Source organism: Notechis scutatus, chromosome Z (genome assembly GCF_049901735.1).
Source record: "Notechis scutatus isolate UNSWTSFEM ecotype Mainland chromosome Z, rNotScu1.2, whole genome shotgun sequence".
NCBI classification, from domain to species: domain Eukaryota; kingdom Metazoa; phylum Chordata; class Lepidosauria; order Squamata; family Elapidae; genus Notechis; species Notechis scutatus.
In genome coordinates, this window is record NC_142025.1 from 139,823,080 (window position 1) to 139,839,219 (window position 16,140).

Genomic DNA, 16,140 nt, shown 5'->3' on the forward strand with positions numbered 1-16,140 from the left:
TGACACATCATGGCTTGAACTATCTTGCTTTGCATGTAATGAGTCTATCTCATATATTAGTTTCACCCTTTAAGTTGTATTACTGAAATAAATGAACTTTTGCACGATATTCTAATTTTTTGAGTTTCACCTGTATATGTAACCACCATCCCTTCCTTTTGTTGTGCTAATGGAAAATATGCTTTTGTAATTTTGGAGTATTCTAAAAGCTTACTATGTTGTTTTTTTGATATGAACTTCTTGTAAAAAAATTAAATTAAGATTTAGTTTTTGTAGTTTTGTGAAGGTTTTTTTCCTTTTCTTTGGTGAATTCAGTCCATTTATATTAACTGATAACATCTTTAATTCTTCTTCCATCTTCTCACTTATATATAGGTCAGGTTGTCCTAATTGTCTTATTTCTCTCTGTTCCTTTGCTTTTGTTCTTTCTCCTCTACTCACTCTATTTTCTCAGCCTCACTTTCTTCTTGCCATATAGTCTTTTTCTCATGTATTGTTTTTTCCCCTTTATGTTCTGTTCCCTCTCTCCCTTCCTGTTCTTCAGTGGTGCCAAATTGATATTCATACCATCTGTACAATTGGGTTAAATCTGTTCAGGAATATAGTGCTATATGGCATGGATCCAGGTAGCTGAAGAATTGCTTTTATCCATTGGGATTAAATAATTCCATCAGAAAGTGCGTAGTTCCAATCTTGTCAGCCAAAGAATTTTGGCTGGGAGGGTCCAAAAAAAAAGAATCTTTTCTGCTCTGGCCCCTGTCTTCCTGAATATTGTTCCATCAGAGGTGAGATTCATCCCCATACCTCTGGCCTTCTGGAAAAGCAGAGACTGGACCAACTTGAGATGAAATTCCACTAACCATAGATCTTCTGGATGATGGTACTTATGATATAGAGCAGTGGTTGCCAACCAGTGGGCCGCAAGAAAATTTTGGTGGGCTGCAGAGAAATCTTATCCCTAGAGCACCCCTGCAAAGGAATTAATCCAGGCTGCACAGAAACACAAGGCTGCGCTGCCCACATGGCCCACGGGAATCCTCCCCGCCCACTCATTCCTTACCCGGCAAACTTGCCTGTTAAATTGCTTTTTTCCTTTTTCCGACCATCATCTGTTCTGCTGTGCTGGGAGAATTATATTAGCTAGGAAGCAGGAAATGGTTGGATTTCTTGCTTTCTAGCTAGTCTTTAGATATTGGGCTCAGCACAGCCGAACCTCCTTTAGAACTGAAGGTTTGCTTGCAAGCAAATTCAGTGCAGACTCACGGCAAGCAAATTTGAGAGACTGAGCTAGCTGATGGCAGATAGATACCGTGTTTCTCATAAAATAAGGCCGAGTTTTATATTTTTTTGAGCCCCGAAAAAACGGCTAGGCCGTCTTTTCGGGGTTGACTTAATTCCCCCCCTTGCATCCTCATCTAGAGCACCCCGCGGGCAGCCTCGCCACCAGCCGCTCCTAACGGGTGATCATGGTGAAGCACAGAGAGCTCCCTACTCCCACCAAATACCTTTGCTGCAGACCCAAGACCTTTGGCACCCGCCGCTGTTGCTTTTCCTTCTGCCCATTCCGCTGCTATGTTTGGAGCTGCTGCTTCCGTGTTTAGAGTGCCGCTACCATTTGGGCTGCCACCGCCATTTGGAGCACTGCTGTCATGTTTGGAGCTGCCACTTCCGTGTTTGGAGCTGCTGCCATGTTTGGAGCGGCGGCAGTGCTCCAAATGGCGGTGGTGCTCCAAACAGCAGCAGTGCTCCAAACATGGAAGTGGCAGCTCCAAACGTGGTGGCAGCTCCAAATGCGGACATGGCAACTCCAAACAGCGGCAGTGCTCCAAACAGCGGTGAGGTTCCAAATGCGGAAGCGGCAGCTCCAAATGCGGCAGCAGTTCCAAATGCGGAAGTGGCAGCTCCAAACAGCAGCAGTGCTCCAAACAGCGGCAGCGCTCCAAACGTGGAAGCGGCAGCTCCAAACGCAGTGGCAGCTCCAAATGCAGAAACAGCAGCTCCAAACGGCAGCGGTGCTCCAAACAGCAGTGGTGCTCCAAACGTGGAAGTGGCAGCTCTAAATGCGGCGGCAGCATGGGCAGAAGGGAAATCAACAGCGGCGGGTGCTGAAGGTCTTGGGTCTGCCACAAAGGTGCTTGGCAGGAGTAGGGAGCTCTCCGTGCTCTATCATGATCGCCCATTAGGAGCAGCTGGTGGCGAGGAATTGCTGCCGCGGGCGCTCCTAACGGCAAGTCCCCTGCCCTTCCCCCATTTTGCATGTTTTAAAATAGGCCTAAATTTGGGTGGAGGGGCTTAATTTGATTTTATGCCTAGAAAACATGCTGGGTCTTCCTATTGGGGGAGGTCGTATTATTGGAGAAACACGGTAGATCACTGAATGATTCTGTGAGCAACTCAATCTGCCTGCTTTGCCTGATTTTGAATAAAACTTGTTCTTTTTTTAAATAAAAAATTCAATATTTACATGCATGGTGTGTTGTGAGTTAATTTTGTGAGTTTGCTTGCAAGCAAATTTTATGTGACAGAATGAGCTAGCCAATGGCAGATAGATAGATCTCTGAATGAATCTGTGATTCTGTGAGCCACTCAATCTGCCTGCCTGCTTTGCCTGATTTTGGGTAAAAATTGCTCTTTTTTTAATAAAAAATTCAATATTTATATAAATATTTATAATATTTACATACAAGCCATGCCCAGCCAGTCACATGACCACCAAGCCACACCCACAAATTAGGCTATGCCGACAGAACTGGTTAGTGGTCCCTGGGATCTAAAATTATGAGTTTGGTGGTCCCTGAGGTCCAAAAGGCTGGCGACCCCTGATATAGAGGATATGGATGAAGGATGCTGCATCTGTAAGTCATGCACACAACATGAGGACTCAGCACTAGCATTAAGATTAGTAAAAATGTTTTCCCATTACAAGGGCAAGTCACAAAGAACCCCCTTTATTCCTAGGATAAAGCCATTAGCTGTTTTGCAGTTAACACCTCCTGACATGTAGCTGAATTTTGGTCTAACTAGGATCAGATTTGGGGATGTTCATCCATCCATAAACCTGCCATGTTTCTCTTGAGCTCTAAAAGGAGCTGATATTTTAAGAGGAAGAAGAAGAACCAACATCCTATGTCAGTACTTTTGTAGTCTTTCTAACAGGCACTTTTAGAGGGATTTGAGGAAGTAACAGAATTAATAATAGTATTTTAGATGTAGAAAAAAGAAGGTAATTATTAAATCAGAGTTCAGTTCTCTAGGGATGATCTGAAGAAATTATGTTTTTCAGAATTGGACTGTTGTTTTCTCTCCTATTATTATACGGAATACTAGGATATTGGGCAAGATCAAGAATAGGGAATATCTGAGTGATTAAAAGCCATATACATATTTTGGGGGATAATGGTAATAATCAGCAATTGATAACACCAAGAGAGGTGCTTGAAATTTTCATCAGTTTGTTTGAGATGTTATTCTTGCTCACTATTCTCACTTGCTAATAATATGAGCTAATCTTGCATGGCCACATTTTTTTCATAAATTTTATGCAAATGGGGGTTACCAAATGATGTATTGAAATATCAATAAGAAGCATTTCTATTTAAACAAATGTGCAGTTTGAGATGACTCTTCTTGCTCATAACAAACACCCCAAATGCCTAGGGTTTACTCTCAACAAGACATTGTCCTTCAAAGAACATTCCACCAAGAATGAACTGCCCACAGTCTCACAGGAAAATCTGAAAATGCTCAGGATCCATCAAGGTGAACTTTGTTAATAGGTGCTTTGTCACTAGGCAGAGAAGTCACATCTCAAAATTCCACAGAAGTCAGAAATGATCTGTATGTCAAAGTTCATGAAACATAGGCCCAAGAAAAACTTCCCAACTTCAAGTAAGAATGGACACACATATTGCAATCAAAAGTATTGTATTGTATCCATTGCCATGAACTAACATCTTTTAGAATGACAGTACAAATAGCATTAAGTGCTATGGATTTTTAAGAAGACATCCATTTGGACAGCCCAAAATGAAACTTCAATTAACATTCAATCTATAGAATTTATTAAATAATTGTTGAAGTTGCTGCTATAAGTGACATCCAAATCATAATTTCCTGCTCAATACCTACAATAAGCTTACAAGTAATGTGGATGCTTTAAGGAATTAACAGTCTAACGGTTAACGCAGAGCTCCTAGGCTACAATGGCTAACGTCCCAGATTGTGATTCCTGCGGTTTCAAGTGCAGCTCATTCTCCTACTGAGAGCATGTGGAAGGGGGAGTGGAACTGTATAGGCAACTGACATTGTTCTGTTAGTACAGCTAGGTGATATACAGTTTTAGGCAAGAAATTCATCTGAATTTGTGTTTATTTCTGAAGTTGTAACAAGGGTAAGGTCAGATCAGAGAGGAAAATACACCGAGATAAACTAATTCTATTTTATTATACGACTATATTAATGAAACTTTGCAAGCCTGAAAATACAATTCTTCCACTATCAATTAAGGAGGATCACTTCTGAACCTCTTGCTCCATCCACTGTGTAGCTATGAGCTATGCTGTCTCTTATCTGGCCATTTCCTAGGCAGCATATCTTTGCCACATCTGTCTTTATACATTCCAATAGAGTTGTAACTAACTAACTAACTAATAATGATTAGCAGCCTTTTTGAATCTGAGAGCAAGATGTCAAGCCATTCCAACTACTACATACAGAGATAAGACACTGTTGTTGCTGAGAAATTATCCAACTGTGAGCTGTCACTCATACAGGGAGAATCTTGAATTGATTATATTCTAGGCAATAGGCATGATAGCTATACTTCATAGTTGATCATTATAGAATAAGTAAAAATGATACGTTAGACTTTAGATTCAGAATTTAAACTACTTGCAATTCTTTTGCACTTCTCACTAAACTTCCAGACAGATACTTCTTCACAGTTCTCCTGTTCAAATGGCCCCACCAAACTGAGGTATAATCTTCCAGGCACTAACTGACCCCTGAATATATTAAACCACTTATCCACTAGTCTCATTCAAGGTTTACTAAACCATGTGTCCATCTCAGCAATTGGTTTCTGACAAATTCCAGAAAAGTGATACATGATTTTATACTAGCAATACAGTCACTGAAATTCCTTTGCATCAGTAAATAAATAATAATGGGACAAAAATGATTGTTCTTCTGAAAAGATGTTGAAAACAAAATAAAGCATTAAGAACAAATAAAAAACATTGGATGCATCAATCTCCTTTAATTAAGTGTTAGAATATTTTGAAAGTGCAGAAAAATTATGTAAGTCACTGACAGGCAGTTTATGAATATTCTATATTGTATAAGAATGAAATATTTATATTAAAAATTGAAAGAGAATAAAAGAGTGATTGTATTAATCAGTCCTTTCTATAACCAAGGAGGTTATAGTGGACTATAGGAAAAAAAGAGCAGACATTCAGCCACTGTATATAGAGGGAGTTCGTGTGGAACAGGTGGTGGAATGTAAGTTTCTCGGGACCATCATTACAAATGACTTGACTTGGAGCGCAAACACCGCTGCTTTAATTAAGAAGGCACAACAACGGTTGTATTTACTAAGGATTCTTAGGAAACAACAACTGGCTGAGAGTCTACTGACTACCTTCTATCGGAGTTCAATTGAGAGTGTATTATCCTACTGTCTCTGTGTATGGTTCTCGAGCTGCACAGTGGCAGAGAAAAAGGCAATTCAGAGGGTGATCAAGACGGCCCAAAACATCATTGGCTGCTCACTCCCCTCTTTGGAAGAACTGTATAGGAATAGATGTAAGAGGAAGATACATAATATATTGAATGACTCCTCTCATCCGGGACATCAGCTCTTTGAACTATTACCATCGAGAAGGAGATTTAGGGTATTAAGAACAAGGATGACCAGATTTAAGAACAGTTTTTATCCAAGTGCAGTTTTGAGTTTGAATGCAGGGTCATAAGATTTTTGTGGAATTTAAATGGCTGAGAGTAATGGGGTATTTACATTTTTAAATTGCATAGAGATTATTGTATGGTTGGTTGTGTTTAGTTCAATTTTTTTTTCTTTTAGTGGTGTTTGTCCAGTTTTACTTTGTGGAAGAGCATCTCATTTCGTTGTACCCGCTAGCGAGTGTAATGACAAATAAATTCTTATGTCTTATGTCTTTCTTCTCATTAGTTGTTCCCTGATGTTTAGGTCAGGTCGAAATACAATGATATAACATTTGGGGAAAAAGATACAACCCAAAAGCCCGACACCAGAGGTTAAGATGGAAAAGATCTCCACAGCTACCATGTATTTCCCCTTGGAGCTCAGGTATGCTGGGACAAAAGACAACCAAACACTGCAAAAGACCAACATGCTGAAGGTGATGAACTTGGCTTCATTGAAAGTGTCAGGTAATTTCCTAGCAAGAAAAGCTGTGATGAAGCTGATAAGAGCCAGGAAACCCATATAGCCAAGAACACAATAAAACATAGTCACAGACCCTTCATTACACTGCAGGATAATTTCTTCAGTCACTGAGAACATATCAATGTCTGGGAATGGAGGAGCGAATATTAGCCAGAGAGTACAAATGCCTGCTTGGATCAGGGAGCAGGAAATAATAATGCAATTAGTTAATTTTTTCCCCACCCATTTCCTCATCCTGGATCCTGGTTTGGTGGCCATAAAAGCCAAAACCACTGTGATGGTTTTTGCCAAAACAGAAGAAACAGCCACTGAGAAGACCACACCAAAAGTTGTTTGTCTTAGGAGACAGGTAAACTTTCCTGGTTTGCCAATGAATAGCAGTGCTGAAAGGAAGCAGAGCAGGAGGGTGATAAGAAGAGTATAGGTCAGATCTCGGTTGTTGGCTACCACAATGGGAGTGTCATGGTGCCTTATAAATGCTCCAAGCACAAGAACAGTAGTCAAAGAAAAAGAATGTGTAAGACAGGCTAAACTGATTCCCAATGGTTCTTTGTATGTCAAGAAACTAATACTTTTGGGAATACAAAAATCGTGTTTCTTATTTGGATAGAATTTGTCTTCGCATCTGGAACATTCATTTCTGTCTGAAAAAGAAGAAATAATATGACATTTTCTTATAGATGTTCTATATATCTATCCAAGGTTGCATAATAATCAAGTTAATTTATAATTATAATGATATAATCTTTATCTTTAGACATCTGTATAATATTAAGATTGTCAAGATATCAAGTAAATATAATTGGCATACAAGTTTTGTAGTATTCTCATAAAATAGGGACTCTAATCTTTCTGGTGTAACACCTGGGGATAAGCCAGATCTTTACTACTTATTTGAAGCATGCAATATCCTGTGTCTGTCATATGCTGGGGGAAATGGTTCAAAGCTCCATCTGAAATATTCACCAAAGTCTCATTTTCTTTAACCATCCCTTGATTTTGATCATCAGGGAGAAGAGTTCACTTTGCTTCCTGCCAAATAGTCTTGTGTCCAGACTATCCACTTCCCCAGAACCTTCTGAAGTTGTAATCTAACATCTTCACAAAAAACTTTCCTCTAAAAGAGATGACAGGAGAGTGACTTCAAATAGTCCAGACACTTTTACAGCCTTTTATATATTTTTGGTGAACAAGAACAACTGAGTGGGATGGTATTGACTGCCGCTGACTGACTATGGACAAAATAGACAATTGAGTGATAAATAAGAAAGAAGAGCCTTGAGATGATTTGGTTATATAGAGGAAAGAATGAGGCATGGTCCAAAACAAACATATGAAATAAATGTGAATGGACACAGAAGTCTGAGATGTTTAAAGAGCAAAAGAAAATTAATGAAACGTGCAATCATATAATGAATTATTTGAGCATAAAAACAAAACAAATAAAGGAGCTCAAGGTTCTCTGTGCTTGTCCTGAGCAGGATTCCTATCTGAAAATTCCACAAAATGAAACCCATTTTGGTGTGGAGAGAGAAGCTGTGAAAAGGAAGGCTGAATTTTAAAGGGACTGGATCAGGCATGGGGGCTGCAGAAAAAAGGTTTTCTCCAAATTCATCCAATGTATCACTAAGGGAAATGCAGTGGGGTAGCAAGTCAACATGTAGGTGAGTCCTTCATTCTAAGCTGCTTCCCTTCTTGTAACTTGGAGATAGTCTTAAAGGATTGGAAAAAATTCTGGAAGTCATCAGCTAAATTCTGGTATTCAGCAGGTTCTGACCAGTTCTGGAGAACCAGTAGTGAAACTTTGAGAACTGGCAAATTCCACCTCTGACTGGAGATTTTAGTGTATCCTTCCCCAACCACGCCCACCAAGCCACACCCACAGAACCGGTAGTAAAAAAATTTGAATCCCACCACTGGAAGTCATGCTCTCTATACTTTCCCTAGTTTGCTTTACAGATTAGGTAATTTATGAAACCAAGATGAATAACATTCTGCTGTAATTTTGCTTGAAATTTGTTGCAAGTTTTATAGGAACAGCAGATCAAGATACATTATCCCTCTATTAGAGAGATTTCTAGTGAGATTTGATAATTTCTATGTGAACCATCTCCTTTAGTATTCAAATCCAGCCACTACTCTTGCAGTAGCAAAAATTTTAATGAATTGTATTATATTAGTATTAGATTAATCAGGGTATTATTGTAGTAAGTTGCTCAGAGTGTACCATATTCGATTTATTTTATAATTGCTAATATATAGCTGCAACCATGTCTCTTTCTTGATCTACTGGACTTCAGTTATTTTCACAATATTAATTACATATGACTATAATTATAGTCCAGCAGATCAGGACTGTAAAAGATGTGGAAAAATGATCTAAAATGGGTTCAGAGATTAATACACAATTGCAGTAATGTTTCACAATTGCAGTGATGACAGCCCACAATGCATAAATGAAAAGCTGGCAACATAATTTAGTCATGATTATTATCATACTTACTAAAATTAAAATCTATGAAAATTATAAAATCACTTTATAATTGAATATTCCCAAGGGCTGAAATGATGAACCCCCAGGTTTACGAAAATATCTTGTGCATATTACACAGGCTCATGCCATGTTCAATTTTATCAAAATTTATTCTTTTCTTTTTTTAGAAAAAAAATCAGGAGGTGATGAACATCTCTCACCATTCTCAGTTGAAACTCTCCCTTCTGGGCATGGTATGCAGTCATAACAGCAAAACTGCTCTCCTTCCTTCTTTTTTTTGCTGAAACCAGGATAACAGCTCTTGCTGCAGACAGAGATGGGTATCACCTAGAAATTAAATAAGAAATTTATATGTCTGGAAGCTTTTTATTCCAATGTCCACATTTGAAATGATGAAATCATATCATGGGCATCATCCCAGGTTAGCGATAAGAGTAATAATTTGGAAAACATTTTTCTATTGCACAAGCTCAGTGGAACATACTTGTTTCTAGATTAAGCAAGTGCAATCATGAGCTGGGAAAAGACAAAAAACAACAACCCTGGACTCCTAAATTACTCCTAAAACTAAAATCTTATGGTATCTCTGGACACTTGCATAACTGGATAGAAGCATTCCTGTGAATCAGACAACAAATGGTCAAAATTGGGAGAGTCCTATCAAATTCTGTACCTGTCAATAGTGGTGTCCCACAAGGCAGTGTTCTAGGACCAACTCTCTTCATACTCTACATAAATGACCTCTGTGATCATATTAAGAGCAACTGTGTTCTTTTCATTGATGATGTAAAGCTATTCAACACCAGACAATACTGCTATCCTTCAAAAAGACCTTGACTATGTATCAGAATGGTCAAACAAATGGCAACTTCAAATCTCAACAAATAAATGCTCTGTCTTACATATTGGCAAAAAATAAATAAATCAGAAAATAAAATACAAGCTGAATAGTCAAGACCTTGTTGATGATCCAAACTCTGTCAAGGACCTTGGAGTACTCATCTCTAATGATCTAAATGCTAGAGCCCTCTGTAACTACATAGCCAAAAAGGCATTAAGAGTTATTAACCTAATCCTGCATAGCTTTTTCTCTGGTAATATCACACTACTAACTAGATCATACAAACATTTGCTAGACCAATACTTCAATACAGCACGTCAGTCTGGAACCTGCATTATGTATCTGATGTTAATACAGTTAAAAAAGTCCAGAAATATTTCACAAGAAGAATTCTCCACTCCACTACTTGTTGCAGAGCACCTTATGCTATCACTTGAAATTCTAGACCTAGACAACCTAGAACTACGCCACCTTCAGTCTGATCTAAGTATAGTACATAAAATTATATGTTGCAATGTCCTACCTGTCAATGAATACTTCAGCTTCAACCATAACAGTACAAGAGCACACAATAGATACAAACTCAAGGTAAACTGCACCAACAGACTTCAGCAACAGAGTGGTCAATGTCTGGAATACTCTACCTGACTCTGTGATTTTGTCCCCAAATCCCAAAAACTTTAACCTTAAACTATCTACTTTTGACCACACCCCTTTCCTAAGAGGTCTGTAGGGGGCGTGCATGAGCGCACCAATGTGCCTACTGTCCCTGTCCTATTGTTTCTTTTTTTCTTATATGTATCCATTTCATGTATTCATAACCATGCTTATACCTGTTATCTTATAATCACTTGACAAAATAAAATAAATTAAAATAAATGTAGAATAGGCACAAGTGAGCTGGGATGAGACATTATTGCCTTATTATTACATCATGAAATATGATGTTCTACAAACTAACACCTAAAACTGTTAAATCTTTATTTCACAGATAAGCACATATGATAATGAGACCTAGAAGTTGCTTATATGAAAACTTTATATAAGGATTTCCTTTTGTCCAGTAATATGAATTTATGAATCAAATTAAAAAAGCATGTTTATTCAGAATCAAGAACAATAATTAAATCCTACCTGGTTAAACCAGCTGTGCCATTTAATCATCTCATCATTGATGGTTAATATTTTATCTGGAGGAGCTGAATGATCCACATTTCCAACTTTCATGTGAAGAAATGAATTGTTTGGGAAAGCTATTAAGTTTAGAATATCAAATCCAGTTGCTACAATTCCATTCTGATCAAAGAACACTGGTTCCCCAGCACCATTGTTAAAAGCACCATTTCTCAAAAAATAGTGGAACTAAATTGAAAGGAAAAATGCAAGTATTTGGAAATACTAAATTATCAGTCTCTGTGCTGATAAGTTTCACAACAGAAAAGATTTAATTATATTCTAGGCCCTTTCCCCCGTTATATTGGAATCGAAGAGAAAATAGAATCAAAGATATGAATGAAAAGGATCAATAAGAGAGCCCAAATTATTTTTGTTCAAAAATGAGACAGAGGGTTATAATTAATGCTCCCCTGACTTTTCCCTAATATTTATCACACTAGAGTGATTTTTACTTATAGAGTCAGAGAATCATAAAGACACATAGAAAACAGATATATTTTCAAGTCAGAATCATGGAAACTGGAAAATAAGCTTTCTAAAATCTCATATAATTATGAAATAACTATCAGAAAAACAGTCCCAAAATAATTCAGTAGAAAATAGTTATATAGTAATCAATACTTAAGATAGAAAAAATAAAAAAGTTCAGTATGATGAAAAAAGCATACTTTTTATTTTTTAATTGTAATACATGGGACATAAGTCAAAATAGAATTTCAAGGTTCCCATCAATCATAGTATTTTTCCTAATGAGAATATTACCTTCCAGAAATCTTGACCATGAATCTTCCTTCCTACTCTATCCACCACTGATCTCTCAGTATCTCTAGAAGAGGACAGGGCATGTAAAGCATGAGCTATGGCATGAACAGCATTGTAGACACTGTAACTGTGGCCAGTCATGTCCATTTGAAAAAGAGTCCCAAGAAGGCTCTCCAAATTCTCTTTACCATTGCAAGTATTCTCCTCTACATCACTCATAGTTGTATCTGGGAATATACAGTCAAAGGCTTCTTGCCAGAACTGTCTAATAAATGTATCTTTATTTGTGCTGAAGGGGTTTTGTTTCTTAGCAAATGATCTAAACTCTGGCAGAGCAGTGGAATGCATTGTGAAGGAAAGGGTACCATCGATTATTTTGAGATCCCAAGCACGTTGAACAGGAATTAAACTGAATTCCATCTGTGCTGTCATAATCCAAACAATACCTTTTGGTTTACTTTTCACCTCTTCTATATTTGGAATATACTGCAGCCACAACAAATTTCCCATTGCAAAAGATTCTCCATTATACACCACCGCATTCGCCTTATTATTCATGATAACATCATAGATTTTTGCCCCCTTTTGAAGCACGCCCTCAAATTTAGTGAAATCAGTTGCTTTAGGGAATCGGTGAATGAAAGGAACACAGACTCCATTTTTGAAAAAAAGAGGAACAATTGTTTCTACAAATTTTTCCCCCTGGTCATTGTCCATGATAAGAATCCCAGTCCATGTCCAATTAAAATGCAGGAGCAGTGAGATAATCCCTTTATGCTGAAGTTCTTCTTGGGGAACCATCTGATAAAAGGAAAGACCAGGGGTTTTATCATGCATTATTGGAGCAGAGCCATAAATAAGCTAGAGAGAAACAGGAAAAGGAGATAAGAGCAGCATCTACAGATCGTTTTCAAGAGTTCAATCAACATACAGTCTATTGAATTAATAATCCTTATACCAATCCTTTTAAAGAGCCTTGCCTGCCTTGCTGAGATGAAAATTCCCTGAATTTTTATTCCTGAAATTTGTAGATATGGAAAGCATAACTGCATGGAAGGTGTTGGAAGTCTGTTGATTGCCATTCAGTGATGCTTCAGATCTGGAGGAATTGCTGATATGAATATATCTAAAACCAAGCAGTAGATTTGTATGTGATGTGTAATTGCTCTTCCATATTTACAAAGTATCAAAGAGGATATACTGTTATAATCCTTGTTTGTACATATACACAGGTATACCTGGTAGTCACAAGTGGACAAAGGAATTTGTATATTGATGTAAATTTTTAAAAGTGTAAATTTCTGTAGCTGACAGTGAATCAAAACAGTTCAAGTTAGAGAAGTTTTTTTTTACAATATCTTTTGCTATATAAGAATAAAATTTTAATTTCACAAAGAAATGTCTAGCCACAGTCAATAAGAGTACAGTAACTACAAAAAAAGGCTGTCATACATTGAAAACGTTTAAGAAACAATCAAAAGTTTACTAAAACCTTCTGGCATCTCTGTAGTGCACAAGATAACAATACATTTTCAAAGCCTCCTATACATTCCCAAAGATTCTTTAGCTAAGCATTTATTCACAACATATAATGGCCTATGAATGTAATAAAGCTTTGATCTGATTGATTTGACTTGACCATGTATGATAAAGTATGACAAAGTATAAGATTTATAGAACATATTAATGACTTTCAGCTTATAGTCAAAAGACATGAAATTCTTTAAATTTCACAACAGATAGTTTCATCTGGGAAGTAGTATACAATTTATATTATGCCAAGTATAAGAAAGCAACAAATCTTCTAGAAGAAATTAGTGATAAATAGACATATAGAAATAAATTCTACTTATATACCATTCAAAAACAACAATGGAAAGTTAGACAGAAAATCAGCTTTAAGAATATCTTCTCTTCTCTTCTGTTAACCAACATCCAGATAAACAGCACAGATGAGCAAGGACAATCAATACTGAAAACTGATAGGTCAAACTGTTATATATAAATATCCACTAACCTTCCCTTAATATCAATACACTGTTGTTTCTGCAAGTTCATGTATGTGTGTACTTGAATTACTGAAATGAGAATGATGGCTCTTGCTGCACATAAAACAGATATTATCTGGAAATTAGAGGAAAATGCTTTTTCTAAAGTTTTTTTAAAATATGATTCCTGAACCACTCTTTAGTCCAGGATCCATGTTTGAAAGGATGAGAGCAAATCATAGGGATTTTTCAAATTTAGGAATAATAGTTTAGAAAAAGCTTTCACATTGTAGCAGCTTAGCTAAATAGCTTAGCTTGTAGGTTAAACAATATGATAATCAGTTGGGAAAATAGAAAAAAGTGTGAATTGAATCATGACAGATCTCTTATTCTCCCTTAACTGTTATAATGGATATTTGGAATTGGGAATCATTTATTTAGTTATTTATTATTTATTTATTTGGCAAGCATGTATTAGATAACAGATATAAATATAAACATGATTATTAATACATGAAATGGATAAGAGTAAAAGGGAGTATTAGGACAGGGAGGGTAGGCACTTTGGTGTGCTTATGCATGCCCCTTAAAGACCTCTTAGGAATGGGGTGAGGTCGACAGTAGACAGTCTAAGGTTTAAGTTTTTGGGGTTTTCGGAAGAAACCACAGTCAGGTAGAGTATTTCAGGCATTGACCACTTTGTTGCTGAAATCGTATTTCCTGCAATCGAGTTTGGTGCAATTTACCTTGACTTTGTATCTATTATGTGCTCGTGTATTATGGTTGAAGTTGAAGTTGTCATTGACGAGTAGGAAATTGCAATGGATAATTTTGTGTGCTACGCTTAGGTCAAACCGAAGTTAGCATAGTTCTAAGTTGTCTAAGCCTAAAATTTAAAGTCTGGTGGCATAAGGTATACTGTTGTGAGTTAGAAGAATGGAGGACATTTCTCATAAAATATCTCTGGACTCTCTCGATTGTGTTAATGTCTGATATGCAATGTGGGTTCCAGACAGATGAGCTGTATTAAAGAATTGGTCTAGCAAATGTTTTGCATGCTCTAGTTAGTAGTACAATATTACCAGAGAAGAAGCTATGCAAGATTAAGTTAACAACTCTTAATGCCTTTTTGGCAATGTTGTTACAGTGGGCTCTGGCACGTAAATCATTAGAGATGAATATTCCAAAGTCCTTGACAGAGTGAGGGTTGTCTACAAGGTCATTTCTGTCCAGCTTGTATTTTATTTTCTGAATTCTTTTGCCAATATGTAAGACAGAGCATTAGTTTGTTGAATCATGTCCACCAAACAAAAACCTTGACATTATTCTGGGTATTTTGTACTTAACTGGAAACAATAATTATTTATTAATGTGAAATTAAATTTTACAGATAATGAAAACACTGATAGTTTTCCAAAACTTTTGTCTTTAACCATATTAATCAGAAAAATATTATTGAACATCTTTCTATATGCAGAGCTTGATTCATCTTGTTTGAAGGAAATTTCTCTTTTAGTTATCACTGAAAACATTGCAGGTTATGCTAACCACTTGAATGTTGGTCCCTTTGGTAACAATAGTTCTTAATTTATTAAAGATTAATTTCTGAGATTGATTGTGATTGAATCTTATTGCAACTTAAAGCCTTAACACTAAGACCAGGCTGAAAAGACTGCTATACTGTTTGTGAAATAAGGGGCATCGAAATAAATGAACCAACTATTTATAGTATGCTTCATGCAGTTTGCTAAGAAAATGACAGATATTGAATCACAAAAAATTGCATATCATTGTAGTCTAATCCATGAAGTTATTTAGAAACAGAAAAGCCAAACTTTTTTCAATAATTAGCAAAAATGAAATAATTAATGAAATAATTGGGCACTAAACTTAGTACAAAAACGAATCTGTTTTTAAATCAAAATTTTCAAATCCTGAACTATTTACTTGAATATACCTAATGCTGCAAAACAAAATTACATTGTGAAAGTAGATCATCATAAGTAGCATGACATTTGCATGCAAGGTCGTCCAACCTACCTGTGGAATCTTATAGATATCCAAGAAAGTTGCCACATGAAGGGAGACTTCAGCATCCAGTCCTCCAATAACAGCTATGACTTTATTCTGGATGTTACATAAGTAGTTGGGGACCAGTCTCTCAGTTGCTGATAGAAGTAGCATGGTGGCTTGATAGGTCCTTTGAGCATTGTCATAGCTATCATAAATATGGAAGCCCAGGGTAAAATTGGGCAAGATTTGTGGGTTTTCATTGATCTCCTTTACTGCATAAGCCAAAGCCAGGATGTGCTGGTAATTCTTAGGAACTCCACTACAATTAGAGCAGTATTGAACATCAAAAGGATATTCTGTTATTATATTCTTATCAGTATTTAGACTATAGCAGGCAAACCCCATCAAGTAATTCTGTCTTTCTGATATAGTAAATTAA

General features: G+C 36.8%; 1 protein-coding gene across 1 annotated transcript in view; it reads right to left on the reverse strand.

Moving 5' to 3' along the window:
• Positions 1–6,169: 6,169 nt before the first annotated feature.
• Positions 6,170–16,140, reverse strand: part of LOC113418510 (vomeronasal type-2 receptor 26-like) — a 35,448-nt gene continuing 25,477 nt past the window's right edge. The window contains exons 7-11 of the mRNA XM_087947280.1: positions 15,729–16,020; positions 11,701–12,561; positions 10,897–11,124; positions 9,122–9,248; positions 6,170–7,071 (exon numbers count right to left, since the gene is read on the reverse strand). Of these exons, the coding sequence (XP_087803406.1) occupies positions 6,170–7,071; positions 9,122–9,248; positions 10,897–11,124; positions 11,701–12,561; positions 15,729–16,020 (2,410 nt within the window). The remainder of the gene's footprint in view (positions 7,072–9,121; positions 9,249–10,896; positions 11,125–11,700; positions 12,562–15,728; positions 16,021–16,140) is intronic.